The sequence below is a fragment of the Crocuta crocuta genome, unplaced genomic scaffold, assembly GCF_008692635.1.
Source record: "Crocuta crocuta isolate KB4526 unplaced genomic scaffold, BGI_CrCroc_1.0 scaffold24, whole genome shotgun sequence".
NCBI classification, from domain to species: Eukaryota; Metazoa; Chordata; class Mammalia; order Carnivora; family Hyaenidae; genus Crocuta; species Crocuta crocuta.
Window position 1 is genome coordinate 6281974 of NW_027530974.1, and position 27763 is coordinate 6309736.

A 27763-nucleotide genomic window follows, 5' to 3' on the forward strand; every position below is an offset into this window, starting at 1 on the left:
TTTTCTTTCTTGCTTATGTGGTTTTTCTGCATGCATGATTCTATTCTCTTTTGATCATGACCCTAATGTGTTTGTTTTTGTGTGGCTTTTCTCCTTTTAACCCCTAAGTTAAAAATACCTTCTTTGAGTTCTAATACATTTGACTTCTGTAGACAATATTTGTGTGGGGCTGGGTGTGGGGTGTGTATATGTTCATAGATTTATTTTGTTTTATCAAACATGCTAGTATAGCTGCAACAGGAGAGATGTAGGTATAGCAGGTATGATAACTTGGAACAAAATTCCCCATATGTTTTCAAGCCATTAATCCTGTTAAGACAGTTCTGTAAATGAAAGTAGCAAGTATGAAGCCATTTATCAAAGTGGCAACATATCTTTACAGAATTTTTTTTCATGATTTATAAGATACCAAAATAGCAGTATATCCAGGGAAAATAGAGGAAGGGCAAAAAAGTGAATACATTTTATGTTTTATGTGTAGAAAAGAGGAATTATGATAGCCCTAAAATATGCTCAAAACATTATTTCTTCCTGTTTCTTTCTTTTTAAATTCCAGGCATCTAACCGGATTCAGGAATCAAAGAACCAGTGCACTCAGGTGGTGCAGGAAAGAGAGAGCCTTCTGGTGAAAATCAAAGTTCTGGAGCAAGACAAGAGCAGGCTGCAGAGGCTGGAGGATGAGCTCACTCGTGCGAAAGCAACGCTGGAGGCGGAAAGCAGGGTGAAACAACGCCTCGAGTGTGAGAAACAGCAAATCCAGAATGACCTCAATCAGTGGAAAACCCAGTACTCCCGCAAGGAAGAGACGATTAGGAAGATCGAGTCGGAAAGAGAAAAGAGTGAGAGAGAGAAGAACAGCCTTAGGAGTGAGATCGAAAGACTCCAGGCAGAGATCAAGAGGATTGAGGAGCGGTACAGGCGCAAGCTGGAAGATTCGACCAGGGAGACGCAGTCACAGCTGGAAACCGAGCGCTCCCGGCTTCAGAGGGAAATTGACAAACTCAAGCAGCGCCCCTACGGGTCCCATCGGGAGACCCAGACAGAGTACGAGTGGACGGTTGACTCCTCAAAGCTGGTGTTCGATGGACTGAGGAAGAAGGTAACGGCCATGCAGCTCTATGAGTGCCAGCTAATTGACAAAACAACCTTGGATAAACTGCTGAAGGGGAAAAAGTCTGTGGAAGAAGTTGCTTCTGAAATCCAGCCTTTCCTTCGGGGTGCAGGAGCTATCGCTGGAGCATCCGCTTCCCCTAAGGAAAAGTACTCTCTGGTGGAGGCCAAGAGAAAGAAATTAATCACCCCAGAATCCACAGTCATGCTCCTAGAAGCCCAGGCAGCTACAGGCGGTATTATCGATCCTCATAGGAATGAGAAGCTGACCGTTGACAACGCCATCGCTCGGGACCTCATTGACTTCGATGACCGCCAACAGATATACACAGCAGAGAAAGCAATCACTGGTTTCGATGATCCATTTTCAGGCAAGACCGTATCTGTGTCGGAAGCCATCAAGAAAAATCTGATCGACAGAGAAACCGGAATGCGCCTGCTGGAAGCCCAGATTGCATCAGGGGGTGTGGTGGACCCCGTGAATAGCGTCTTTTTGCCGAAAGATGTAGCTTTGGCCCGTGGGCTGATTGACAGGGATTTGTATCGGTCCCTGAATGATCCCCGAGATAGTCAGAAAAACTTTGTGGATCCAGTCACCAAGAAGAAAGTCAGTTACATGCAGCTGAGGGAACGGTGCAGAATCGAACCGCACACTGGTCTGCTCCTGCTGTCGGTGCAGAAGAGAAGTATGTCCTTCCAGGGAATCAGACAGCAGGTGACCGTCTCTGAGCTGGTAGATTCTGGTATATTAAGACCCTCCACTGTAAATGAACTAGAATCAGGTCAGATTTCTTATGACGAGGTTGGTGAGAGAATTAAAGACTTCCTTCAGGGTTCAAGTTGCATAGCGGGCATATACAATGAGACCACAAAACAGAAGCTTGGCATTTATGAGGCCATGAAAATTGGCTTGGTCCGACCTGGTACTGCCCTGGAGTTGCTGGAAGCCCAAGCAGCTACTGGCTTTATAGTGGATCCTGTTAGCAACTTGAGGTTGCCAGTGGAAGAAGCCTACAAAAGAGGCCTGGTGGGCATTGAGTTCAAAGAGAAGCTCCTGTCTGCAGAACGAGCTGTCACTGGGTATAATGACCCTGAAACAGGAAACATCATCTCCTTGTTCCAAGCCATGAACAAGGAACTCATTGAAAAGGGCCATGGCATTCGTTTATTGGAAGCACAGATTGCGACCGGGGGGATCATCGACCCGAAGGAGAGCCATCGCCTGCCAGTTGACATGGCGTACAAGAGGGGCTACTTTAATGAAGAGCTCAGTGAGATTCTCTCCGATCCCAGTGACGATACAAAAGGATTCTTTGACCCCAACACGGAAGAAAATCTTACCTATCTGCAACTAAAAGAAAGATGCATCAAGGATGAGGAAACAGGGCTTTGTCTTCTGCCTCTGAAAGAAAAGAAGAAAGAGGTGCAGACGTCTCAAAAGAATACCCTCAGGAAACGTAGAGTGGTCATCGTTGACCCAGAGACCAACAAGGAGATGTCTGTTCAGGAGGCCTACAAGAAGGGCCTGATAGATTATGAAACCTTCAGAGAACTGTGTGAGCAGGAGTGCGAGTGGGAAGAAATAACCATCACTGGATCTGACGGCTCCACCAGAGTGGTCCTGGTAGATAGGAAGACAGGCAGTCAGTATGATATTCAAGAGGCTATTGACAAGGGCCTCATTGACAGGAAGTTCTTTGATCAGTACCGATCAGGCAGCCTCAGCCTCACTCAATTTGCTGATATGATCTCCTTGAAAAATGGCGTTGGCAACAGCAGTGGCATAGGTGGTAGCATCAGTGATGATGTTTTTAGCAACAGCCGACATGAGTCAGTAAGTAAGATTTCTACCATATCCAGTGTCAGGAACATAACCATCAGGAGTAGCTCTCTGTCTGACCCCCTGGAAGAAACAAGCCCCATTGCCGCCATCTTTGACACAGAAAACCTAGAGAAGATCTCCATCACGGAGGGAATAGAGCGGGGCATTGTCGATAGTATCACTGGTCAGAGGCTTCTGGAGGCTCAGGCCTGCACAGGTGGCATCATCCACCCAACCAGCGGTCAGAAGCTGTCACTTCAGGATGCAGTCTCCCAGGGCCTGATTGACCAAGATATGGCCACCAGGCTGAAGCCCGCTCAGAAAGCCTTCATTGGCTTTGAAGGTGTGAAGGGAAAGAAGAAGATGTCAGCAGCAGAGGCAGTAAAAGAAAAATGGCTCCCCTACGAGGCAGGTCAGCGCTTCCTAGAGTTCCAATACCTCACTGGAGGCCTTGTTGACCCGGAAGTGCATGGGAGGATAAGCACAGAAGAAGCCATCAGGAAGGGGTTCATCGACGGCCGAGCAGCTCAGAGGCTGCAAGACACCAGCAGCTATGCCAAAATCCTGACCTGCCCCAAAACCAAATTAAAAATATCCTATAAGGATGCCATGAATCGCTCCATGGTGGAAGATATCACTGGCCTACGCCTTCTGGAGGCCGCCTCTGTTTCTTCCAAGGGCTTGCCTAGCCCTTACAACATGTCTTCTGCCCCAGGCTCCCGCTCGGGCTCCCGTTCTGGCTCCCGCTCTGGATCCCGCTCCGGCTCTCGCTCTGGTTCCCGAAGTGGGTCCCGGAGAGGAAGCTTTGACGCAACGGGGAATTCTTCCTACTCCTATTCTTACACCTTTAGCAGTAGCTCCATTGGGCACTAGTAGTCAGTTAGCTGCTATTTCCTTGGCTTCATTTATGTGAATTTTCACTTTGCTAAATATTAACAAAGAAAAACCTAGTGCTTGCAGTATAGAGATAGAACTTTCTGTGATTAAGAAGATATAACCTTGGTTGAAATCAAATACTAAAGGCTGTTCTGGCTTTTTATCTTCTCAGTTCGCCTAACATATCTAATACACTGGTTGTAGCGTGTATGAAATGGTAATCAGTTGTAACGATAGCACAAATTGAACCTAGAGTTTGTTCCTTCTGTGTTTAGTTTTTTGATCGATTCTTGTATTTCTTTTGGCCTATAATACAGATTTCTGTTCTTAGAGATGAAATTAAATTGATCATTGATATTCTAGCCATCGTTCTGTGTTTCATCTAAATATTTCCATTTTCTGTGTTAGGAGAAAATTACCCTTCCCATTCTCCCCAGAAGCCTCCACCCCAAACCCAAACATTTTGGAATGAGTCCCCTTTAGTTTTAGATTATGGACTGTGTAACCTCTATACTCTTCAGTGCACCTGTTTGGTTTGGCATTAATTTGACTATATGTGCGTGATGGCAGCAATCTTTCCTTTTCTTTGGTCGAAGTGTTCTGTTTATTTTGCTTGTCATTTCCTACGTACTTTCAAAAGGTGTCTTTATGAAGTTTGCTATTCTGGCAATAAACTTTTAGACTTTTGAAGTTTCTGTGTTTTGATTTCATATGTTTATACACACAAGGCATTTATCAGCATCATTTTGTTAATATGTCTAAAACCTTCTGTGGACTAAGTACCTATTAAGGATGACTATTTAAAAAAAAAGAAACTACCTTAGTTCTGAATTCTTGTTAGAACTTTGTCTTTTGTAGTTTTGTTTTTTTTTTGTTTTTTTTTTTTTAACATTTCTCAAGTACCTGTTATATACCAGGCAGAGTTCTTGGAAAAAAGCCTGTGTAAAGAGGCCAGGCCACACATCACTTCTTGTTTATCCTGGACAGTGAATTCTAAGTAGCATGGGCAAAAGCCATAATACCATTAAAAAAAATGAAGTGGCTAAGATTCTATTTTGGGTATACTCAAAATATATGGTGTTTAATTTTATCCCCTCAGAGGTATGAATTGTCCTTGGATTTATAAAAATGAGTCCTGAAGAGTTTTTGGCTCTCTGTTGAAGGACAATGAGATATAAACCTATTCTTTGTATCAAAGAGAAACTTTGAAATCCAGATGCTTGTTATTAACATCAACATGACCTTACTGAATACCTAGTATTAAGCTAGGCACTATGAGGATTTGATACATTTGATATTCAGTACAAATGACATCAAGACATTTGCAGTCTGGATGGGGACAGAAGACACCTATAAAGCAATCAGCGGGACAACTTTCATATATGAGCAACATGCATTAATATCAAGTATAGTATAGATTAGAAAATAGGGGAAAAAATGATGTTAATTGTGAAGAGCAAAAAAGATCAGATATGAGATAATACTTAAATTATTGGGGCTTTTGGCACTTGGGATGAAAACAGCCTTCCTTCCTTGTCTCACCTCCTTTTCTACTCCTTGACTCCCCTCCCAATCTGGAAGACTTATAATTAATTTCATTCACTAGTAATTGACTTCTGTGTGCTACACATTGTGCCAAAAGCTATGCATCCCATGGTATTAACACATGGTACAAAAATAGCCCTTGTAATATAAAAGGAAGAGGAAAATATGTGGGAAATGCTGTGTTGGGTGATATGATGGAAGATCTTCATGCTAGAGCTAAGAGGCTGTATCAGTCAGCTTGGGCTGCCATAACAAGATGCCATAGACTATGTGACTTAAATTCATTTCTCAGTCCTAGAGCCTAGAAGTCCAAGAGCAAGGTGTCCTTAGATTGGTTTCTGGTGGGAGTTCTCTTTTTGGATGGTAGGCAGTAGGGGTGGGTGGGGGGAGCCCTGGTATGTGTTGCTTGTCTCAGAAGGACTTGAATTTTGTCACATTAGAGCCCCATCTTTATGACCTCATTTAACCTTCATTACCTCCTTACAGTCCCTAACTCCAAATACAGTCACATTGGGGGTCAGGGCTCCAGCATATGAATGGGGGTGGTGGTGGTGGTGAGGGTAACACACAATTCAGCCTATCATAGAGATCTATCTCTCTAGAAAAAGTGGTGATTAAACAGAATAAGAAGTATCCACGTAAAGCAGTTCTTAGGGTTGAAAGAGTATACCTCCACGCTGTTGCCGAAAGTTGTCATTAAGCTCTGAGATGAGATAGGCTGTGTCCTAGAGACAGGACATGCTTGACCTTGGATAAGTTTTGATTTGGTTCACCTGCAGCAAGGCTTCACAGAAAATGACAGTCATCATTTCACATTCAAAAGTAGCCTCACATTTTTCCGGCTGCTGCTGGGCTAACCATGTAAATGCAGATAAAAAGTAGGGATTCTGTGGACAAAGTATGAATAAACCGGAATTCATCTCTTACTCCACATCTGCTTGCAGCTCTTGGCCCATTTCTGTATTTTGGGGTACAGCTTATTTATACTCAAAACTTCGTTTTTTATTTTGGTGAGAAAACTGTACTATCTGCCTATTAGAAATAGCCATTCCCTCCATACTTTCCATCGGGTGGAAACAAGTACAAAGGGAAGCAAAAATTTGGTATTTAGCTTGAGAAAAGTAAAAAATAATATAAGAGGGATTCGGTTCTGGGACTTAAAAGCATTTGAGGAAATTAAAAGGGTTGATTCTAGATCTTGGATAGGAAATGTACAAAGTATGCTTGGGTTAATCAAAGCAAAGGAAAAGGAAGTAGTCAAGGACTAATGGAACATGTCAGAGAAACGAAGTGGTTTAAGTGGCTTCCACTGGTCAAGGTTGGGACAATTTGAGAATCAGCAAGAATTGTGATGGTAACAGAGTGTAATAATTAATCAATAATGATTTTAAAATTCCCTTGATTCAGGGTATGTAGGTGGCTCAGTCAGTTGGGCATCTGGCCACGGCTCAGGTCATGATCTCACAGTCTATGGGTTGGAACCCTGTATTGGCTTCTGTGCTGACAGCTCAGAGCCTCAAGGTCGCTTGGGATTCTGTGTCTCCTTCTCTTTCTGCCCCTCCCCTGCTTGTGTTCTATCTCTCTCAAAAATAAATATTAAAAAAATTTTTTTTAAATCCCTTGATTTTATAGTGAACAAAATGAAGGTATGGTAAGAAGGCCAGGTAACAAATACAGAAGCCATGACAATATTAGAGAATCATTATTTATAACTCCTAACATAATGACCAACTCACTGAAGGATTGTGTCAGTTTTTTGGGGAAGAAGACATTCATATGGCTTTAAAGTACCATCCCACAGAGGAAGATGTCCTACAGCAGAGTGATATAGCTATCTACCAAGTGATCAAATTTAGCATTACTAATAGAAGGAGAATTTAAGATAGGTGTCCTCTATGAGATGTAATAAAAAGGCATTCACATCTCCTTGCAAAATTATTAAATAAAACCTAATCACAAGGGGGGGGGGAATCTAACAAATCCAGAAAGAGGAACATTCTACAAGATAACTGGCTGAGGCTCCTGACAAAATTCAATGACTTAATTTAAAAGGAAGGTGTGGGGGGCACCTGTGTGGCTCAGTTAGTTAAGCATCTGACTTGGGCTTTGGTCATGACCTTGTGGTTTGTGATTTCATGCCCCACCTCAGGGTCTGTGCTGACAGCTCAGACCTGGAGCCTGCTTTGGACTCTCCCTCTCTCTCCTCCTCTTCCTTTCTCCCTTTCTCTTTCTCTCTCTCTCAAAAAAATACACATTAAAAAAATTTTAGGGGTGCCTGGGTTGCTCAGCTGGTTAAGCATCTGACTTCAGCTCAGGTCATGATCTCATGGGCTGTGGGTTCAAGCCCCACATGAGGCTCTGTGCTGATAGCTCAGAGCCTGGAGCTTGCTTCAGATTCTGTGTCTGTCCCTTCCATGTTTATGCTCTGTCTCTCTCTGTCTCTCAATAATAAATTAAAAAACGTTAAAAAAATTTTAAAGAGGAGGGTAGGGAGACATTCTAGATTGAAAGAGACAAGAGCCAATTACAGCTCATGGGTTGAAAAAACTAATCAAATGACTATGAAAGGAATTTGGAGGACAACTGGGGAAATTTGAATATAAACTTAACATTAGATGGTATTATGAGATTAATTGTCTGTGGTTTGAACATACATCGTGGTTATGCAGGACAATGTTCTTATTCTTAGGAGATGCATACAGACCTATTTGGGGGTTGAAGCAGCTACAATTGATCCTTAAATAATTCTGCAAAATAAGTATGTGAGGCTGTGTGTGTGTGAAGAGAGCAAGAAAAAGCACACGTGGGCAAATGTTAACCAGCTGGAGGACGGCTTTGCAAATATTCTTTGTACTACTCTTTAAACTTTCTGTAGTTACAAACCATTAAAAAAAGGAAGTTCAGTTTTTTCTTGAACATGTTGAAAGAGGTTTAGTCAAAAAGACCCAAAGCCCATGCCATCATCAGGCTCATCGGATTCTTCTTCTTTGCTTCCACTTTCTTCTTAGCAGGGACAGCAGAGGTGGACAGGGCAGGACCTTGGCTGGCGCAGCGCGAGGCGCTGGGGCAGGTCCACCAGCGCCTACGTTGAGCTGAGGCTCCTGATGGTGACACCGGCCAGGACCTTTCCAAAGCAGCCTGGCCAGAAAGGTTCAACATTTAATGAGGGTATTGATCCTCCCATCCGTGACTGCCATTTCATCGTCGTGCAGGATGACGGCCGTGTCGATGCAGGAGAAATCCGACAGAGGCCAAAGTTCGGGCGAGTGCCCAGTGGGAGCTGCCAGGAGCTGGTGCTAGTGCCAGATGAAGGTCTCATCCCAACGTGGCCTGGCTTCATCGGAAGGACGGAGCATCGTAGAGGCAACTGAGGAAAGGGCGATATAAACCATTTTTTTGGTGTGTGTGTGTGTGTTGGTATGTTTTTGGGGGGGGGGGCAGGCGGGAATGCAGTCCAGAGACTCTCCGGCGCAAACGCATCCGGGAGCAATTACACAGGCGGTAACACCGGGAAGAGACCCTGGAACACCTCTCAAAATGACAGCTCCGCTCCTTCCGGGTCCTCTTCCTACTGGCGGTTCCAGTCACGTGGTGGCCTGGCCCCGCCCACGGCTCCCAGACGCCCGCGCGAGGCGCCGGCGGTTCGGCCNGGACGCTGGAGGAGGTGACGGCGTCCCTGGGCTGGAGCCTGGATCGCCTGGACCCCGGGGAGGAGGGGGCGGCAGAGGTGAGGGCAGCTTGCGCGCAGGGTCCTTTTGGGGGCCCTCCGGCCGTGGTCTTTCTGGGGATGGGGGGAGGAGTCCGCGTGGGAGCCCCCGCCCGTCTGCAGCGCCGTGGGGGGCTCCCGGGACCCGGCCTGGTCGCCTGCGGGCCTCGGGTGGGGCGCGCGGGGGACCCCGAACGCCCCGCAGCCGCCTCGTGCGCGGCGCTCCTCGCGCAGAGCGTGGGTTTGAGGAGAAGGTGGGTGAGGAGGGCTGGCAGGTTTGGGGTTTCCCTAGAAGACGGGCGAATCGGAGTGCTGCTAGCAGAGGTGTGGGCCCTTTGCTTTGTCATCTGTCACATGGATGCTGCAGTTGGCACCAGATTCGGCGGCAGGAGAGTGCTTGGGAATTCACCTTTCTCTGCCTTAAAATTGTACCCTTCTGACTGGGGCAGCACTGGTTCTGGGATTAGTAGAGCATTTCCCTAAGAGATGGTGGCTAACAACTCTTTGGAAAATTAGAATTGCTTTAAAAAATGTAGGCACGTGTATTAGAGCGAACAACCCTGATTTTTGGTTATTTTTCATGGGCAGGAAGAACCGAAGTGCTTCACTCCCGGATAATTCATGATCCCTAATACTCTTCCTGGGTTTATCGCGTTCTACTAATTTCTCCCAGGTTAGAAGACAAGACTGATTCCCAAAAGGCACTTAGAGTATAGTTAGTTTACATACAACTCACGTTTATTAAAGTCTTGGCGGAAATTTGAAAAAGATCTTTAAAAAAAAAAAAGTTTATTTAATTGAGAGAGACCAAGACCGTGGGAGTGGAGGGGAGGGGCAGAGAGAGGAAGAAAGAATCCCAAGCACGCCCCCCTCTGCCAGCGCAGACCCTAAGTGGGGCTAGAAGTCACCAAACTGTGAGTTCAGGACCTGAGTGGAAACCAAGAAACCCAGAGTCGGATGCTTAACTGACTGAGCCACCCAGGCTGCCCTAAAAAGGTCTTTACTGTTTGAATCTGTGAATTCCATTGAACGGGACCTCCCCCGCCTTTCCTTACCACTGAAATTTCTAATAACACTTATATCCCACTTTGCTTATATAGGTTAGTTAACCCGTTTAATGCTTTTAGTTACCTTATGAGGTAGGTACTGTTAGCCACGTGTTACAGTTGAGAAAACAAACCCAGACAGGTGGTAATTTGTCACCTAGGACACACTGCTAGTAAATGGCCATTGGGATTTTGAACCCAGGCATTCTGGCTCCTGGGACCCTGTGTGTTTAATTGCTGTGCTGCCCCTCTAACACTTCGTTGTAAAATTCCAAAATTACGACAGTTAGCTGTGAGTGTACATCTAAATTTTACAGAACCAAGGTCTGCTATTCAAGAGAGTGATTGGTTTAAAAATCCTGGTACCTGAGAGCCATTGTTCCTGGAATAGGTGCTGTCCAGATAGTTAACGAAGCCTCACTTTTCTGCTGGAGTGTTTTATTTTTTTTTTTTATTTTAAATGTTTTCTTTATTTTTGAGAGAGAGAGAGAGGGAGGCACAGAATGCAAGGCAGGCTCCAGGCCCTACATGGGGTTGGAACTCGAACTGTGAGGTCATGACCTGAGGCGAAGTCTGACACTCAAGAGCCTGAGCCAGCCAGCCGCCGCACTGCTTGAGTGTTTTAATGCTGAAGTGCAGTGAACGACAGTCACAGGTCCTGTCACAGAGCTTACTGTGTGGGTGTGGTGAGGAGGAATCCAGAGAAATCAGCCTCCATTGCAGTGTGATAAAGTCTGTGAGTAGCTGCAGTACAGGTTATTGTAGGCTGTCCTAGGACAGTAGAGGGTTCCTGGATAAAGTGCATTCTCTGCTGATAGAAGTGTGCTAAATTAGCTGGCTGAAGCACAGGGGGGAGCATCAATGGCAGGCGTAGAAGTCCAGAGAAAAGGGTGTGACCAGATCAGGAAACCTGAGGTGGTTAAGAATAGCTAAGCATAGGCTATAAAGAAGGAGGGGGATGATGGTGGGAAGGGTCCAGATCTTAAAGGTCCTTGTGTCAGCCATATTAAAGAATCTGGATTTTTTTTTTTTTAATGAGGAGCCATGGGAGTATTTTAAGCCGTACTATATCATCATATTTGCTTTTTAATAAAATAATAATTGCTTACATTTATTGAATACTTGCTATGTTCCAGGCCCTGTTTGAATTGCTTTATGTGTATAAACTCATTTATTAAACTTATTTAATCTTCACAATAGATCTGTGAGAGAAGTCCTATTATACCCATTTTATAGGTGAGGAAACTTAAACTTAGGCAAAGAAAGGTTAAGTACCTGAACGAAGTTCATGTAATCAGTAAGTGGCAGACCTAGGATTCAAAGGAGCTGCATTGTGAAGAGTGGAAGGGACAGCAAGTCTGGAAGCATAGAGGTTAGGCAATGGCTGTTGTAATCCAGGATGATGTCCTGAAGCGAGGAAGTGCCATTGAGGATGGATTATGTGGTAGGATTTCAGAGTTACTTAGTAAAAAGGATTAGGTGACTGATTACATGTCAGTGATGAGGGAGAAGGAACGGTTTTCTAGTAGAGGAAGTGGGACCTTTCACTGAAAGTGCGAAATACAAGAGGAACAGGTTTAACGGTCAGGAGACCATGAAAATAATGAATTTATTTTTGTTAATAGTGAATTATTAGTGTTTTTAGTATAAGGTACTCATGAGAGAATCCAGGTCTAAAGATCTAGATTTGGAGATCCTTACTATATGGTAGAAATTGAAGCCATGATATCTTCTAGTAAGTGTATATCAAATGGCACAAAGTCACTGGTTTGACTTTTGTAAAACAACATTTAAAGGGGTACAGGTAGAACAAAGAAGGCACCTTTTAAAAAAATATTTTAGGGGTGCCTGGGTGGCTCAGTTGGTTGAGCATCCAACTTCGGCTCAGGTCATGATCTCATGGTCCGTGAGTTTGAGCCCTGCGTTGGGCTCTGTGCTGTCAGTTCAGAGCCTGGAGCCTGCTTCGGATTCTGTGTCTCCCTCTCTCTCTGTCCCTTCCCCACTCACACTCTGTCTCTCTCTGTCTCTCAAAACATGAATAAACGTTAAAATTTTTTTTAAATATTTATTTATTTTTGAGAGGGGGGGGAGGGAGGGTGGGAGACAAGAATTCAAAGCAGGCTCCAGCCTCTGAGCTGTCAGCACAGAGCCCGATGCAGGGCTCAAACCCATGAACCATCAGATCGTAACCTGCGCTGAAGTCGGATGCTAACTGGCTGAGCCACCCAGGTGCTCCAAGGAAGATGTCTTCAGAGGAGACCAAGTAGAAGGAACCAGAGAGGTGGGACATGAAGACTGTATGAGGATAACAGAAACTAACAATTGGATTGTAACCTTCTTAGAGTTAACATACATTAAGGAGTCTAACATGTGCTTTGGCTATGAGACGATTGTTAGTGACCTCCTGACTGGTAGTTTGTAAACAAATCTTTCAAAGGGTTGGGCTTTGAAGGACTGGAGAGAGGGCTATAAAGGAGAGAGAGATTGAGGGAGGGAGGTTTTTTGTTTTTGTTTTTAATGGGCACATGCATCACACAGGGGGTTGGGGAAGAGGAGATAAATGGATAGTACCACTTAATCGAGTAGTAAACTTTAATGGTATAATCATTTATTTAAATATTATGTAACCCTTTTTTTTTGCTTCTGTTTCTTTTTTATAGGATGAAGTTGTGATATGCCCCTATGATTCCAATCACCACATGCCTAAATCATCTTTAGCAAAGCACATGGTATCTTGTAGATTGAGGAAACTGGGCTATACCAAAGAAGAAGAGGTACTATATATTTATTATGTATATGTCGTATAATTCCCAAATTAATAAATTTACAATATTCAGAAGGTAGAGCGTGAGGTTTTCTGACATGGAAGAATAGTCATTTGTGGGGTGGAATGGTACTTACCTAATTTCACAAATTTTCTTCAATAGTTAAACGATATAATCTTTAGTTCACGTCAAATCTTAAAATAGTCAATTATCTGTTACTCAAGAATACTAACTTTTTTTTGTTTTTACCATTTAGGATAAGATGTATAATTCTGATTTTTTTTATGAGAATGTGAAGGTACCTTCAATTACTTTGAGTAAGTATTAATTTAATAGATTATAATTTTAAAAATATCTTAGTATAGGCATTGATATTTCATTTTTGAATTATCAAAAGAATGGACTTTTTAGTACGCTTATGATTAAGAAGCACATTTTATACCCAGAAAGAGTGTAGGATTAATTAATGTACAGTGAAAGTGTGCTTAATCTGAAATTTAGAGATGAGGCTTATATTAATAGGCCATGAAAACCCTGCAAAGCTTTCTGCAGTAGACAGATGCCTTCTTTCTTGGTTATGACAAAAATCTGGCCACACACACAGTTTGCAGCCTGAATATGGAAATGTGAGTGTGTTCCAGGTGTTAACAGCATATATAGAGGTTAAAATCTCAGGCCCTAGAATCCGAATGCTCTGATTCTAATTTTTGTCACTAATATATTTGTGATTTTCAGCAAGGTAATTTAACATTTTTGTTGCCTAAATTTCATCATAAAATGGGGGATGATGATAATAGCACCTTTGTGAGGATGAAATGATATATTTATGTAAAATGCTTAGAAGAGTGCCTGACGCTTAGGTGGAATCAAGAAATGGTAGCTGTTATTGATTGGTTGCTCAAATTTGCAACAACTACTGCAGCATGCCTGATGGTAATGTTTTCTGAACTGCTTGAAGTCTAGTTACTTACTGGGTTCTAGCTAGATATGAAAGAATTTCTGCGTTCAGATTACCTGGGCAGCAATGTGGGTGTTTTTGCTTTTAAAATTTTGGAAGGTTTGTCAGTGTGCCCAAAGAGCTTGGATTAGAAACAAGTTAATAATTTAATTGTGGTCACTGATGATTCATTCTGTGTTTACGGGTACTTTTTTGACAGATAAGGACTCACAATTCCAGATAATTAAACAAGCTAGAACTGCAGTTGGGAAAGATGGTGATTGTTATAATCAAAGTAAGTAGCAGCATAGTTTGAGCTAATTAATGATTCAAACTATTTTTTAAGCACGTTACTAATTTTTAAGAAAAATCTTGTGGAAATCGTTACACGGAAAAAATTGTTTTACATTTAACATTAGGCCAATGTGTTTGGTGTCAACTTCATTTGTTAGATATTTTCTGCTCAAATATAGCAGAGTCTCACTGGGCCATTGTCTTAGCTTGGGTTTCATGCTTTGGAATCACCTAAGAGGTGAGACTATCTTGTGGATCATTTTTATTCTGATTACTTGGTAACTAAATCCCACTGAGATTGTCTAACCCTGAGATTTCTTTCCTTTCTTGAGAATTAGCCCATTGTTAAATGTAAGAATATTGAAATGCAATATGAAAGGAAAGGCTTAGGCTGAAAGAGAATTTTAGAATAAAGCCCAAACACAAAGTTTTACATACAGTTTCAGAAAGTTTGTGGATCCCTTCATGCCCAGTCCCTTCTTCTAGGGACTTACTTTAACAGAGACTAGATTAGAATTTTTAAGTATGAGATTTTAGGAAATGAAAAGAAAACAAAATCCATCCAAAACATAGAAGTAAATGAGTAAATAGAGTTAATAGCTTTCTGAACCTAGCTTTAACATATAGCCAGAGCTATATTACTGACTCTTCTTATAATGGTTTCTTAGTTGTCTTTGAATCTTCTAAAGATAGATTGCTCTGGACATCTTACCTTTTTTTCCTCCCCTCATTCTTTCTAGCTCAGTTATATTCATTAGCCCATAGTTAAGGTTTGTTTCTCCCTTGTTGAAGTTCAGTCTTTACCCATTGTTCTCAGCCACTATCTAGACTTGATTTTTTTCTTAACTTGCACTGTGGCTTCAGGAGGAGGAACTCTCTTACCTTTGGTGTATATTACATTGGTTCCATGCAACAGTCAGGAGCACATTTCCTGTATTTCCTGTTTTAAAGCTCCCATTTTTATGTACTTTTTGCTGAATTCCAGAGTGGTTTTCTTTGAGGGAAACATTTGACTCTTACTTGAAGAGCTTACTGAGCTCTGATCAGTCAAGCCATTTTTTTTGGCCCTTAATGATTCTATCCCTTACCCCCAGTTTAGTTAACCCAAAAAATGTAGAGGATTTTGCTCTTGTCTTTTGGGAGGGGTTAATAGTTAAAGGCCTTTTTGACTTTAACTAGTTAGATATGTTTGCTGAATTTATTTTAGATTTGAAAGAGAACTGGAAGATCATCTAATCTGGCATCTGTGATTTACAGATAAGGAAATACTCTAGAGAGTAATGATAAGGTTCTGATGTCTTTGTTCTGAAGGCTCTTAATACTTCAGATTTTTAAAAGAGATTCTCTTTTTGTAGCTGTTTTATGTATTTTATTTCTCTTTCATAACAAACTTGAGATAATCTGGACATATACTTTCCCTTACAATATTAGGAGAAGAAATAGAGACACACAGAAATGGTTTAACACTCCTTTGTCAGATAGTAGCCAGTCTTGCTAATAGCAAAGCTGCATTGAGAGCCAAGTTCTGAATTTTGGTACATATTCTGAACATGTAGTGAAATTTATGGACTAAGATTCTAGATATTGCTCAAATATATTCATTATTTATTATGTCTATTATAAATAAGTACAAGAATATCACAGACCTCAAATCTGTACCAGACGCTGCTATTATTAGTAGTTTTCATTGTTTATTCTAGTTTGTAAGCCTGTTTTAAAGAAAGAAACTAGTTTCTTGGCCTGGTATAAATGCCAGTTTTTCTGAGGTTTTGTTTCCTTACCTATAGTATAAAACTATCTTACAATGTTTAGAGTAATGGAGATAATGAATGCTAGTACTAGTTTAGTACTAGCTCTAATAGTTTCTGTTGTTTAGCAATTTAATTTCTAAGCACATTAGTGTACAGAAAGCCATATTAAGATAATGAAATGGATGAGAATTTTATATATGTGAGTAATTTAGAAAATGTTCTCAAGTTTTTAAATTTAACTAAGTAATAACGTAGATTGGACATTGAATTTAGTTCCTTACAAAAGCAAAGAATTACTTTGAATAGTTCCTACAGTAGGAAAGTTAAGAGAAGCTTTTGTTTTTGTACTCTAGTAAGATTTAACTTAATAAATTCTTTAAATTCTATTAAGAATTTTTTTATATGATCTGTAACCCTCTTTTTAAAACTTTTTTTCATCTTGTGTAGAGTTCTGCAGTTTCTCAAAGACCTTATTTTTGTGATCCACTTATATGTTAGACATTTTAAAATCTTATAGCCTAGAACAAGAATCTCTTTTAATACATTACTGATTTATTTACTCAGAAGAATGTAACATAAGCAATTTTATGTTTTGCCATTTAATTAATATTTTGTGTGTCATGTACTAAGTTGTAAGTTTTTTGATAAGTTATATTTATGTTTCCATTTTGTCAGTCATACCAGGTCTTCACTCAGTGTACAGAATTCTCAATTCATTAACTTTTGTGAAAGCTTGAAGCAACCATGAGATGTACTTATTATCAGATATAAAAACCTTGGTTAATTTTATAACCAAGATGCTAATTTTAACATAAACATTTTACATTTAGTGGTTTATACTTTTCTTTCAGTATTATTTGCTATATTTCAATTTCCTGACTATATTTGAGTCATGGCCATGATTAGAAGATCAGTGTATTATACTAAACCTTCAAGAGACCCAAGTAGATTGGTTCTAGGCCTAATCTGTTCCTGCCACTTGTGAGACTTGGGCAAATAATTTTACCTCTATTGGCCTTAATTTCTTTATTTCTGATGTTGGAAATTGACATTATGAATTCTCCCTAAAATTCTGAATTTGTATCTTTGAGCCAGTACTTTTTATTAATGTTTAATATTTTGTATATCATATGTTTAAGATGCTCTGTGATGGCAAAAGTGGCGAAAAAGAAAGAATTAGAGTTACTAAAAAGGTAGATTAGAGTTTCAATTTGGGTGAAGAAAAAGTTCTGGAAATGGACAAAGTTATGGTTGCAAAACAATGTAATATACTTAATGCCACTGAGCTCTACACTTAAAAGTGGTTAGATGGTAAATTTTATGTTATGTATATTTTACCACAACTTTTAAAAAGCTACTACAAAAAAAGTAGAGGATCATAGAATTTAATATGATTACAGCACATCGAGGTGTATTTCTAAATCCTGTAGAAGCTTGTGTTTAAAAATTTACATTTTATGGAAATGTAAGCTTATTTGTGTTTATCCTTTTTTTTTTGGTCAGAAATATCTATGTTCTGAATGATTTGAATGCAGTTTGTTGTTTAACTTTTCCTGTACTTTTTCTTTTTCAGTAATTGGGGTGAGTATAAAGAGGAATTAGGAACCTGAATATACTCCTTATTTAAAGATATGCAGTATCCTTTTTGCAAATGATATCCTTTTAAAAGTATCACTCAAATTTCTAAACTTGATCTTAACCACTGTCACAGTATTATAGTCTTTGGAATTTTTGTTGAATTTCAAGGAATTTAAGTATCAATCATCACCATACAGAAATTTAAGATGAATAAAGACAACTCCAAAATAATTTAAAGAGCAAATTATATTTCTTTGTCTAAAAATAATAGGCAAAGGTTTATGTGGAGCTTGTTTGTACTATATCAGTGTTTTCTAATCTGTGTATTTTTCTCCCAGATTTTTATAGCCTATATTCACAGGAATTAGGCTTATCAAAGCTAATTCATTTTTATGGTACAAAATTAAATGTTTTCACATCTGCCTTCATCAAAAAGCTTTTTGTAGTGTCTACCACAATTAGAGTAAAATTGATTGATTTGAAAAGAAACCCTTCTCTACTAATTCAAAACCCTTTGACTAATACAAATGACCTTGTATTGTTATCTGTATCTATTCATGGACTCATATTCAATGTAGCATTCCTCTTAATGTAGACAAATGTAAAGTCATCTCTCTTGTTGTGTTGTAGTGCTTAGATGATAGTTTGCTCTTATTTGAATTTTTCTTTTGCCTCTTTACCTAGGAAGTCAAGGTTAGACTTTATCAAATAAAAGTATCTGGGAAGAGCTACTGATCTTACCTTGTTCTGTGAATCAGAGTTATTCCTTTAGGGTAGTAGCTCCTATTCATTGTTTGCATCAGTGAATAATGAAGGATAGAAAGAATTGTGTTAAAACAATTGCTTTATTTACAGTTACCATTAATTTTTATTTCTTGAGAAAATTTGAATCTCAAAACAAAAATTTTCTTCAATGTTTAATACATCATGTCAAGGTATTGTATTTACTTTCTTTCATTAACGAGCAGATTTTAGAAAGTTCTTTGACTGTTGGGGGGGGCACTAACTCTTTGAAATTAATTTGGTTATGCCAGTATGCTTCCTTTTCAGAAAATTAAAACAAATTTAGTCTCAGTTTAATTTGTCTTTCTCTGGTGTGAGGAAGTTTGGGATTTCTGCTACTTAATTAATTGTGTTTTGGTCCCTAGCTCTAAGTCATTGCACAGGTGGGGTATATTTTGAGTATGGAACATCTAATTTGATGTCTCGTATAAAAAAGACCTTTTTTACACATTTTTCATATTTCCGTAATGTATTTTCAGAGGGACGACAATGTGTATTACCTATTAAAAGCATTTTTTCTTTTATGGGGAAAAGCATATAAACAGAAAGAAAGTTACTATTTTTATCACTCGAGTAACCTTTTAAAAATTGTTACCCAGAAGGGTTCCTTATGAGCAGATTATCTCATGGTTATTATTGCCTGCCTTCATGGGATCTGTCTTAAAGTTGTCGGAGAGAATAGCAAACATCCACAGTACATGCTTTCTGTGGGTATGGCTTTGAGGATAAAGTCATTGTTTATCATTTATCACAGGTGGATATTTTGTATATTTTAGGGATTACTGTGAAAACAGTTGTGTTAATATTGCATTATTGCAGCGCATGTTTAAAGATATGGAGTAGATTTTAAGTCCACAATGCTTCATGTATTGTTTATTCTTGTGGTTTTATTTTTACTAGGGATTTACTCTTCATTACCTGTTGAAGTTCCTCTGAATCACAAACGGTTTGTTTGTGATCTGACACAAGCTGATCGTCTTGCCCTCTATGATTTTGTAATGGAGGAGACAAAGAAACAGCGCTCGGATTCTCAGATTATTGAAAATGACAGTGATCTCTTTGTAGATTTGGCTGCCAAAGTCAATCAAGGTTTGAGATGAATATTTCTTAATTGTCATTTCATTCTTTGCGTGTTATAAGATTTAGTTGTCAGGCCACTTTGAGTTGGAAGAGGATGTTTTGCATTATCTGATATTCTCATATAAAGATGTTTACTTGGTGCATGAAATTTTGCTCTCTGTCTTTTACATTCAGCATACCTTCCTTCTATAAGAATGTTACCTACAGCTGTGCTGGTCTTTTAATCTTTGTACCTTAACAATCTTAGGGTCACCTAATGGAGAAAAGGAATGATATAAAACTTAGCCTATTTGTATAGTATGGAATTGTTAGGATGTTTTTGTATGCATGGAAACATGTTGAAATATGGGATGTTTGTGATCTTTTTTCCTGCTAATTAATAAGAATTTAAAAGCTTCCAAGGATATAATAATTCTGTTTTGTTCTTTCATTAGATAATAGTCGAAAAAGTCCAAAGTCTTACCTTGAAATCCTGGCAGAAGTCAGAGATTATAAAAGAAGACGCCAGTCCTATAGAGCTAAGAATGTTCACATAACCAAGAAATCATATACTGAGGTAAGTTTTACATAATCTCTTAGAGCTTTGTTGAGAACAGAATTTCCCTTCAGTAGTTTTCTAAGTCTATTCTGTGGATTTCCACAGTTCTTAGAGGTTTTCTGAAAGAAAATAGCTTCAAGGTGGCCACCCCTGATTTGTATTTACTCCATTACTTTCAGATCCACTGTACCAGGCAAAGAAAGCCTTTTCATGGTACAAAAATCTTATGTAAAGAGGCTGTACAATCTTAAAAAATACCTACTTTTCAGAAAGCATTGTACCATGATAAGAGCATAGTTTTGGGTTTGAGTGTTGATTGTGCTGTTTATCATTGGCTATCTGACTTGAACAAGTTCTTTGAGTTTTTTAAGGTTCAATTTTTTTCATTTTATATATTTTATGTAGACTCTGCAGGGTTGTTGTAAGAATTGATTGAGATAATGTGTGTAGACACAGAAGTTGGTCAACAAGTTGCTGTTGTGTTTTACAGAAATTTTAGTGTGCTTTTATGTACTCTTGTAAATGTTTGGGCTTAAGAAATGTCTGGCATAAATTATATATTGGTCTCTTGATGTATGTCATATAAGTTATTTTCAGATGTCCTTTAGTGGATAGAGTTGATTAATTTTTTTGGTACGTGAATTACTTTGCCCAGACTCTACAAATAATTTCCTCATTGAATCTCTAAATTCTTCCCACATTATTTCTTACTTCTCTCTATGATTTCTAAGACCCTCCATAATCTGGCCTCATTTCACCAAGCATTTTCTTTTGCTTTAGTCAACTGTGTCTCCTAAACTATATCTGATTACACACATTTATTATCTCCATGTCCAAATAACATATTTTCTCACCTGAAATGCCCTTTATTATTGCTGTTTTAAATCTTGATACAAACTTTAAGGCCCGTTGTTTCCATGAGGTGCTAGTTGACTCAGTCATTTGCTGCTTTATTGTTAGCTTAGCACTTAATCTTATGCTGTTCTTTGTACAATTAAAGTATATGTTTCAGTCTTACCTCTTCCAGTCAAGATCTGGGACCTCATCATATTACCTAAGTATTCGTACAGTCCCTTAAATACTTGGTGGTTCATCGGTTGTCTTCTCTGGTCTCAGTACCTTGTAATCAAGTGTAAGTGTTGCTGCTAGTGTTCTTCACCATTTTATGGTTAACCTTTTTTTTTTTTTTTAAGTTTATTTACATAAATAATCTCTGTACCAAATATGGGGCTCAAACTCGCAACCCAGAGATCATGAGCTGCATGCTCTTCAGACTAAGCTAGATAAGCGGCCCTGTGGTTAACTTTTTATTATGGAAATATTCAAATATATGCTAAAATGGGTGGAATAGTACAATGAACCCTTTTGTTCCTGTCACTCAGCTTCAACAATTATCAACATCTGGCCTTGTCATTTTATTTATATCCTCACTTGCTGCCTCCCTCCTCCTTCTCCACATTGGTAATTTTGGACGCAGATCCCAAATACCTTTCATCTGTAAAATCTTCAGTGTTTACAAATCTTTCAGTAATTTATCATATTCCTGGTCATGGCTTTTCCAGCATTTTATCTATTTCTAGCTTTGTTAATATCCTCTATAATTTTTGTTTGCTCTGGACTAAACCTGAGCTTTATCAAATTTCAGAAGAAAGTGTATTACCTACCGTAGTTACTGTGCATAACACACTGCTGTTGGGTAGCTAAAGATAAATGGCACACAGTCACTACCCTCAAGGAGCTTAGAACAGTTTATAACACGTGGAACAGAACTTTCAAAATACAGCTTGCATTCAGTGCTAAAATAAAGTGAGATCAAAGTATATGGGAGAAAGGAGCGATTCTTTTTAAAAGATAAGATTGGTATGGGGTTCACAGTGAAGATAGCATTTGAAGGACAGGGAGAAGCAGGAAGGGTAAAGAATGTTCATCAGCTCTTTCCTGTGGCAAATCTGTGTGAGGTCAGGTCTGTGGAAACTGTGTACAATAACACTTGGGCTTCCCAGAGTTCATGTAGAGCTAGTCAGGGAGTGATGTAGGGCTACCTGGGAAGTGTTAGAGCTAGAATTGGAATTCAGGTGTCTGTGACTGGTGTCACTCTCTGGGTGTCTCCTTGACACTTCTTAGATTTTCTCGAGAATATGGTGGAGGAGGGGAAGTGGTGGATGAGCATATTGCAGGTGGAAGAGCTAGTGTTCCTAAAAATGAATGGAAGTAGTTTTCCAGGGACCCATTAGTAATCCAGGATGGCTAATGGTTAGGGTTTCTGACCATCCAGTAGGAGACAAGGCTGGTTTCCACTATGTGATGTAGTAAAATCATGAAAGGCTTCAAAGGCTCTTAAGGAATTTGGACACTGTTCCGTTTTACTTTGGGAGCCATTGAAAGTTTCCTTGAAGTGGGGAGAAACTCCGTCAGAACTGAACTTTCTAGTGTTTGTCTTTGAGATTGCCCCTTGCCCCCTGTATCTTTTTAAAACATTTCCTAATTAGGCATGAGGGAAGTGTAAACTTCTATTTTAGTTTCATCTGTGCTTCCCAGTTGACTAGTCCTGTGCTTGATGGCATGGATAAATAGGAAAGAAAGAAACTTCCAAATGGTTCTTACAGGTAATGTGTTTGTATAATCTTAAAGGAAACTATCTGTGAAGTGACTATAATGTTTTATAAGGTGAAAAACTAAAAATAGTACAAACAACTCCTGAATATCCTTTACCCAGATCACCTGTTGTTAACATTTTGTCCCATTTGCTTTTCATTTGCATTCTCTCTCCATCTGTACATTTTTCTCTCTCTTGATCTCTGTCTATACGATATTTTTTTTCTGAACTATTTAAGTTACATAATCCATGATATTTTTTTTGTCACTAAAAACTTACTATGTATTTCTTAAAAATAGGGATATTTTTTCTTAATCATAAGATAGTGATCAACTAGCAAGTTTATCAACGATTATAGTACTTTTTTTTTTAACATTTATTTGAGAGAGACAGAGACAGAGAGAGACAGAGACTGACTGAGCAGGGGAGGGGCAGAGAGAGAGGGAAACACAGAATTTGAAGCAGGGTCCAGGCTCTGAGCTGTCAGCACAGAGCACAATGTGCAGCTTGAACTCCTAAATCGTGAGATCATGACCTGAACCAAAGCCAGCCACTTAATCAACTAAGCCACCCAGGCGCCCCTATTGTACTTTCATCTACTATTCATATTCTAATTTGATCACAGAATTTTTTATGTTCTCTAAACTGCTCATGTCCCACAGTCCATTTTGTCATAAGTCTTAGTAAATATTTGAATGATTGCTAGCAGTGATTTTTCTAGCTTTATAGTCTTAATTTTTTGAAAAAACTTTCTTATCTGAGACTGGGTGCTTATCTCTCCTAAGGTGATTCGAGATGTAATAAATGTGCACATGGAAGAACTCAGTAGTCATTGGCAGGAAGAGCAGGAGAGAGCAGAGGACAATGCTGAAAAGTATGTCATGGTGTTTACTGGTAAAAATACTCTCATTTTAATCTGTTACTTTATAATCATTGGACTAAATTTTAGTATTTCCAAGACCATTAATAGAACACTGTAATTCATTAAAATGCTCACATTGTTCCATGTTGTCATTCCTCAAGTGGCATTGCCCTTTGACAGTTTTGGAGAGACAAATACATTGATGAAATAGTGAAAAAGTAAAACATTTAAGAGCTATGTTTCTTTAACTGTCCTCTCATATGGAATATAAGGTTATACCTATTTTTTTTATGTTTATTATTTGAGAGAAAGAGAAAGAAAACGAACGAGTGGGGGAAGGGCAGAGAACAAGGGAGACACAGAATCTGAAGCAGGCTCCAGACTCTGAGCTGTCAGCACAGAGTCCGACGCGGGGCTTGAACTCACAAACTGTAAGATCATGACCCGAGCCAAAGCTGGACGCTTAACCAACTGAGCCACCCAGGTGCCCCAGGTTACACCTATTTATATCAATTGTATCATTGTTCTGATATAGAATATTCGACTTTAAGCTGGTGTGTCTGTGTATGTTTGGTAGAGACCAGTGTTTAAAACTAACTGTTCTGAGGCTCCTGTGTGGCTCAGTTGGTTAAGCATCCAACTTTGGCTCAGGTCATGATCTCATGGTTCATGAGTTCGAGCTGCGCATCGGGCTCTGTGCTGACAGCTTAGAGCCTGGAGCCTGCTTTGGATTCTGTCTCCCTTTCTCTCTGTCCCACCCCTGCTCACGCTCTGTCTCTCTTAAAAATAAAATAAACGGTAAACAATTTAAAAAAATTAACTGTTTTTATTGTGTTTCAGGAATGAAGAAAGGCGATCAGCTTCAGTAGATTCACGGCAGTCTGGTGGAAGCTATTTGGATGCTGAGTGTTCACGACATAGAAGGGATCGGAGTAGGAGTCCACATAAAAGAAAGAGAAATAAAGATAAGGATAAAAACTGGGACTCAAGAAGAAGGAAAGAGAGGTAAATCTAACACTGCATCATCTGATGTTGAATTGTTTACTTTTGAAAAGTAAATAGATCCTTCTGTTGTAGAGTATGTTGAGAAAATGGATTATAAGAGTAAATTACAGTAAAGAGAGTAGATAAATGATGAGAATTCTTATCATTTGTCTTATTTTAGTTCAAATGACCACAGCTCTGGTGGTGTAGTTCTCTATATGCTTGATTGGATGTGGGTTTCCCTCTTTTACTCCTTGTTTCCTAGACAGGACATGTGCAAGTAATGTCTAGGTAGGAGGTTAACTGTGTCAACAAGGTGTTTGCCGAGATCTCTTTCTTGTGCTCCATCCTCCCTCCTTTTTCTTACTGTTTCTTCCTCCTGCTAATTCCAGGGTTAAAGGGTATATGGGGTCAGAGAGAAGATCCAAACTTTAATGTCAAGTCAATTTTGCCCTTGTTAATAACCCTCATAGGATTTAATGGCTAGAAGAATATGAACTAATACTAAAATAATAAATTTAAGTCATTTGTGGTCAATTCCTATAGTCCAGCTGCTTCTGGGCATCTGCCTGAATCTCACATTCTTCAGGTCTCTAATTGAACTTACTTTTTCTCATTCTTCCCTCTTCCCCAGCATTCCATATTCTGATGAGTGGGATGACCATCATCTGTTCACCTAAGCAGAAATCAAGGAGTTGTTTTAGTTGTTTCTTTTTTATTCCTACCATTTAGTTCCTAATGGCTATCAGTTTTACCTGATAACCTCACTTGCACCTCCTTGTCTCTGTCCTTACTGCTGTCCATCTGGAAAATGATAGTTTTCCTCATTGTTCTACCTGCCCGTAAGCTTGTCTCATATGGAGACATCCCTACTCTACTGCCAGAGTGGACTTTGACTCTTAAAACTTTTCAGTGTCAAAATTCGCATTGTGTAGAATGGCTCCCAAGCCCTCTGGGATAAGGGCACTGCATACCCATCCTTGTATTTTGCCACAACCCCATGAAATGCCAAAATTATGCTCTAGCCAGCCCGAAATACTTACAGTTCCTCGTCTATATGGTGCCACATTTATGCCTTTCTGTGTCAGGTTCTGTTGCCTGATTTTTATTTTTTGAAGCCTGCTTGGTAAACTCGTCCTTGTCCCTTAAGACCCAGGTTAGTCACTTCCATGAAACCTGTTCTCACTGAGGCACAGCTGATCTCTCCCATTTGTCAGCACTCTGTCTCGCATGTTTTTTTTATTGAACTTATATTATTACTCTCCCTACCAGACTTGGCTCCTTGAAGTCACTTTGATGATATCTTACTTAGTAACATATGTACAGTGTTTGTCTAAGAATGGCTCCTCAAATGATACCTTGTCTCTCTCCAGGGCCCATAGTGATCAGGAATTAGCAATGCTTATTGGTTCAATAATTTTGTTCATCTTAGTGTCATTTATTTCATGGATTTCCAGCTAGCTATGATTTTGTTCTTTTCTTAAAAAATGAAATATTTGTTCAGCAGTTCCTTTTCATTCATATAATGAATGATATTTTTAAATAATTATACACAAATTAACTTTGAGTTATCAGACTTACTGTATTCTTTTACTTCTTATGGTTAATGTTTCTTCCATTTGAGTAATTTTTGGCATCTCTGATCAATTTTTAGGACTTAAATACATTAGCCTCAAATATAAACATGAAATAATTTTCCTTTAGAGAGGATATATTTAGAGTTTAAATATAAACTGAGTGTTAGTGGAAATGCATCCTTCTCAGTAGTAGTGCAGGGCTAATCTTTGATATCTACACTTGAGGTGGAATGAATTGTAGGAGGCTGAGATAGGAGCCAGCATAGAGATATCACACAATTTCTGAATTCTTTCTATGACTTTAATATTTTATTTGAAATGAATTCTCTCCTCCTCATGTATGTATATTCAAAATCAATTTTAAAGCAAAACTCCAAAATGTAGTTTAAAAAATATATCATTTTGCTTTTCCCATGGCAATTTTGTCCCTTAGTTTTAATGATTCATTTTACACATTTACTCTTAAACAACTGTTTAGGGGCATCTGGCTGGCTCAGTTGGTAAAGCATGTGACTCTAGGTCTCAGGATCATGAGTTCAAGTTCCATGTTGAGCATACAGTTTACTTAATAAAAAAAAAAAATTACTGTTTAGTTCTGAATGCATGTTTTAACTTGTTCAAAAGTATATTATTGGTGAATTATCATTTTAACATTCTGATATTAAAATGCCCATCATTTGTAATCTTTTTTTTTCCACTCCTATCATTTCAGGGATGGGGAAAGACATCATAGTCATAAAAGAAGAAAGCAAAAAATATAAATGAGGTATTTGTGCATGTATTAATTATGCTTATGCCATGATAACCAATATGCCAATATTTTAACTACAATTGCTTTGAGCAGAAGAATGTGTTTCTGTGACTTGTTTAAGTGCTTAGATTATTAATTTTCAGTAAGTACTTATGTATCTAACCATGAGTACACTATTATCCCCTATAACTTTGTTTTACTTATATTTTAATAGATGATTGCTTCCTATTACTGATTTTATTTCATTCTTTGTGATAATTTATGTATCGGAAAATTCTTTAATTAAAGTCAGTACTTAAACTGTTTAAATAATACACAAATACATACTCACTTTAAAAAGTTAAACTTTTCAGTTAGGTTAATGTCCCCTTGGGAACACCACCTGTAATCCCTGTGGCCACCCCAGGAACTACTATTTACCACTATTCTGGTAAATTGTAATAGGGAAAGACAACCTAAATATCTGTTGGAAGGGAAATGGCCTGGTTAAATAAAATATGGAGTAGTCACATGATAGATTATTGGACTTAAAAGAAATTTTATCTAGATTAACATGGATACATCTCAGAAATATAATGCTAAGTGAAAATAGCAAGCTGCAGAAAGATAGATACAAGTTATATTTATGTACAGTACAGTACTATGCTTTCTGTGACCATATATGTATGTAAATACATTTTTAAAGATTCAGAAGAACCCATAACCAGATTAATAATAGTGATTATTTAGGGGAAGAGTTATAGATGGGAGAGGTTAGGAGTGAAAACCAGGATTGAGAAGGTAGTCAAAGAAGACTTTAGCTTTATCCATAATACATTAATTTTTTAAAACTCAGATATTTATGTTTCCTTTGTAATTATAATTAGATTTTAATTAAAATTAAAAATACGATGTATTTTCTTTCATGTGAATCATTTTTATTGAAGTTTACTGCTTATATAAAATAAAATGCACCCATTTAAAGTGTAAGTTTCATTGAGTTTTGACAAATGTATATCCCTGCCAACAAAATCACCTTACTCAAGACAGAGAACATTTCCATCATCCCCAAAAGTTACCATATGCCCCTTTACCAGGCAATTTCTCTGCCCCATCTTTAGACAGCCACAGATCTGGTTCTTATTGCTGTTGATTAGATGTATTTTTCTTAGAATTCATATAA

General features: G+C 38.8%; 2 protein-coding genes and 1 pseudogene across 2 annotated transcripts in view; 2 read left to right on the forward strand and 1 right to left on the reverse strand.

Moving 5' to 3' along the window:
* DSP (desmoplakin) overlaps positions 1-4498 on the forward strand; it is a 46756-nt gene extending 42258 nt beyond the window's left edge. Inside the window, exon 25 of the mRNA XM_077769974.1 lies at positions 557-4498. Within this exon, the coding sequence (XP_077626100.1) occupies positions 557-3805 (3249 nt within the window). The 3' untranslated portion in view covers positions 3806-4498. The remainder of the gene's footprint in view (positions 1-556) is intronic.
* Positions 4499-8183: 3685 nt separating this feature from the next.
* LOC144236339 (large ribosomal subunit protein P1 pseudogene) lies at positions 8184-8709 on the reverse strand (annotated as a pseudogene).
* A 91-nt stretch (positions 8710-8800) lies between these two features.
* SNRNP48 (small nuclear ribonucleoprotein U11/U12 subunit 48) lies at positions 8801-27564 on the forward strand. Its single transcript, XM_077769975.1, has 10 exons — positions 8801-8854; positions 8898-9080; positions 12766-12879; positions 13127-13187; positions 14028-14102; positions 19114-19302; positions 19728-19849; positions 23213-23301; positions 24130-24294; positions 26563-27564. Exons 1-10 carry the CDS (start codon positions 8801-8803, stop codon positions 26609-26611), a joined length of 1101 nt encoding a protein of 366 aa, XP_077626101.1. The 3' UTR covers positions 26612-27564.
* Positions 27565-27763: the final 199 nt, after the last annotated feature.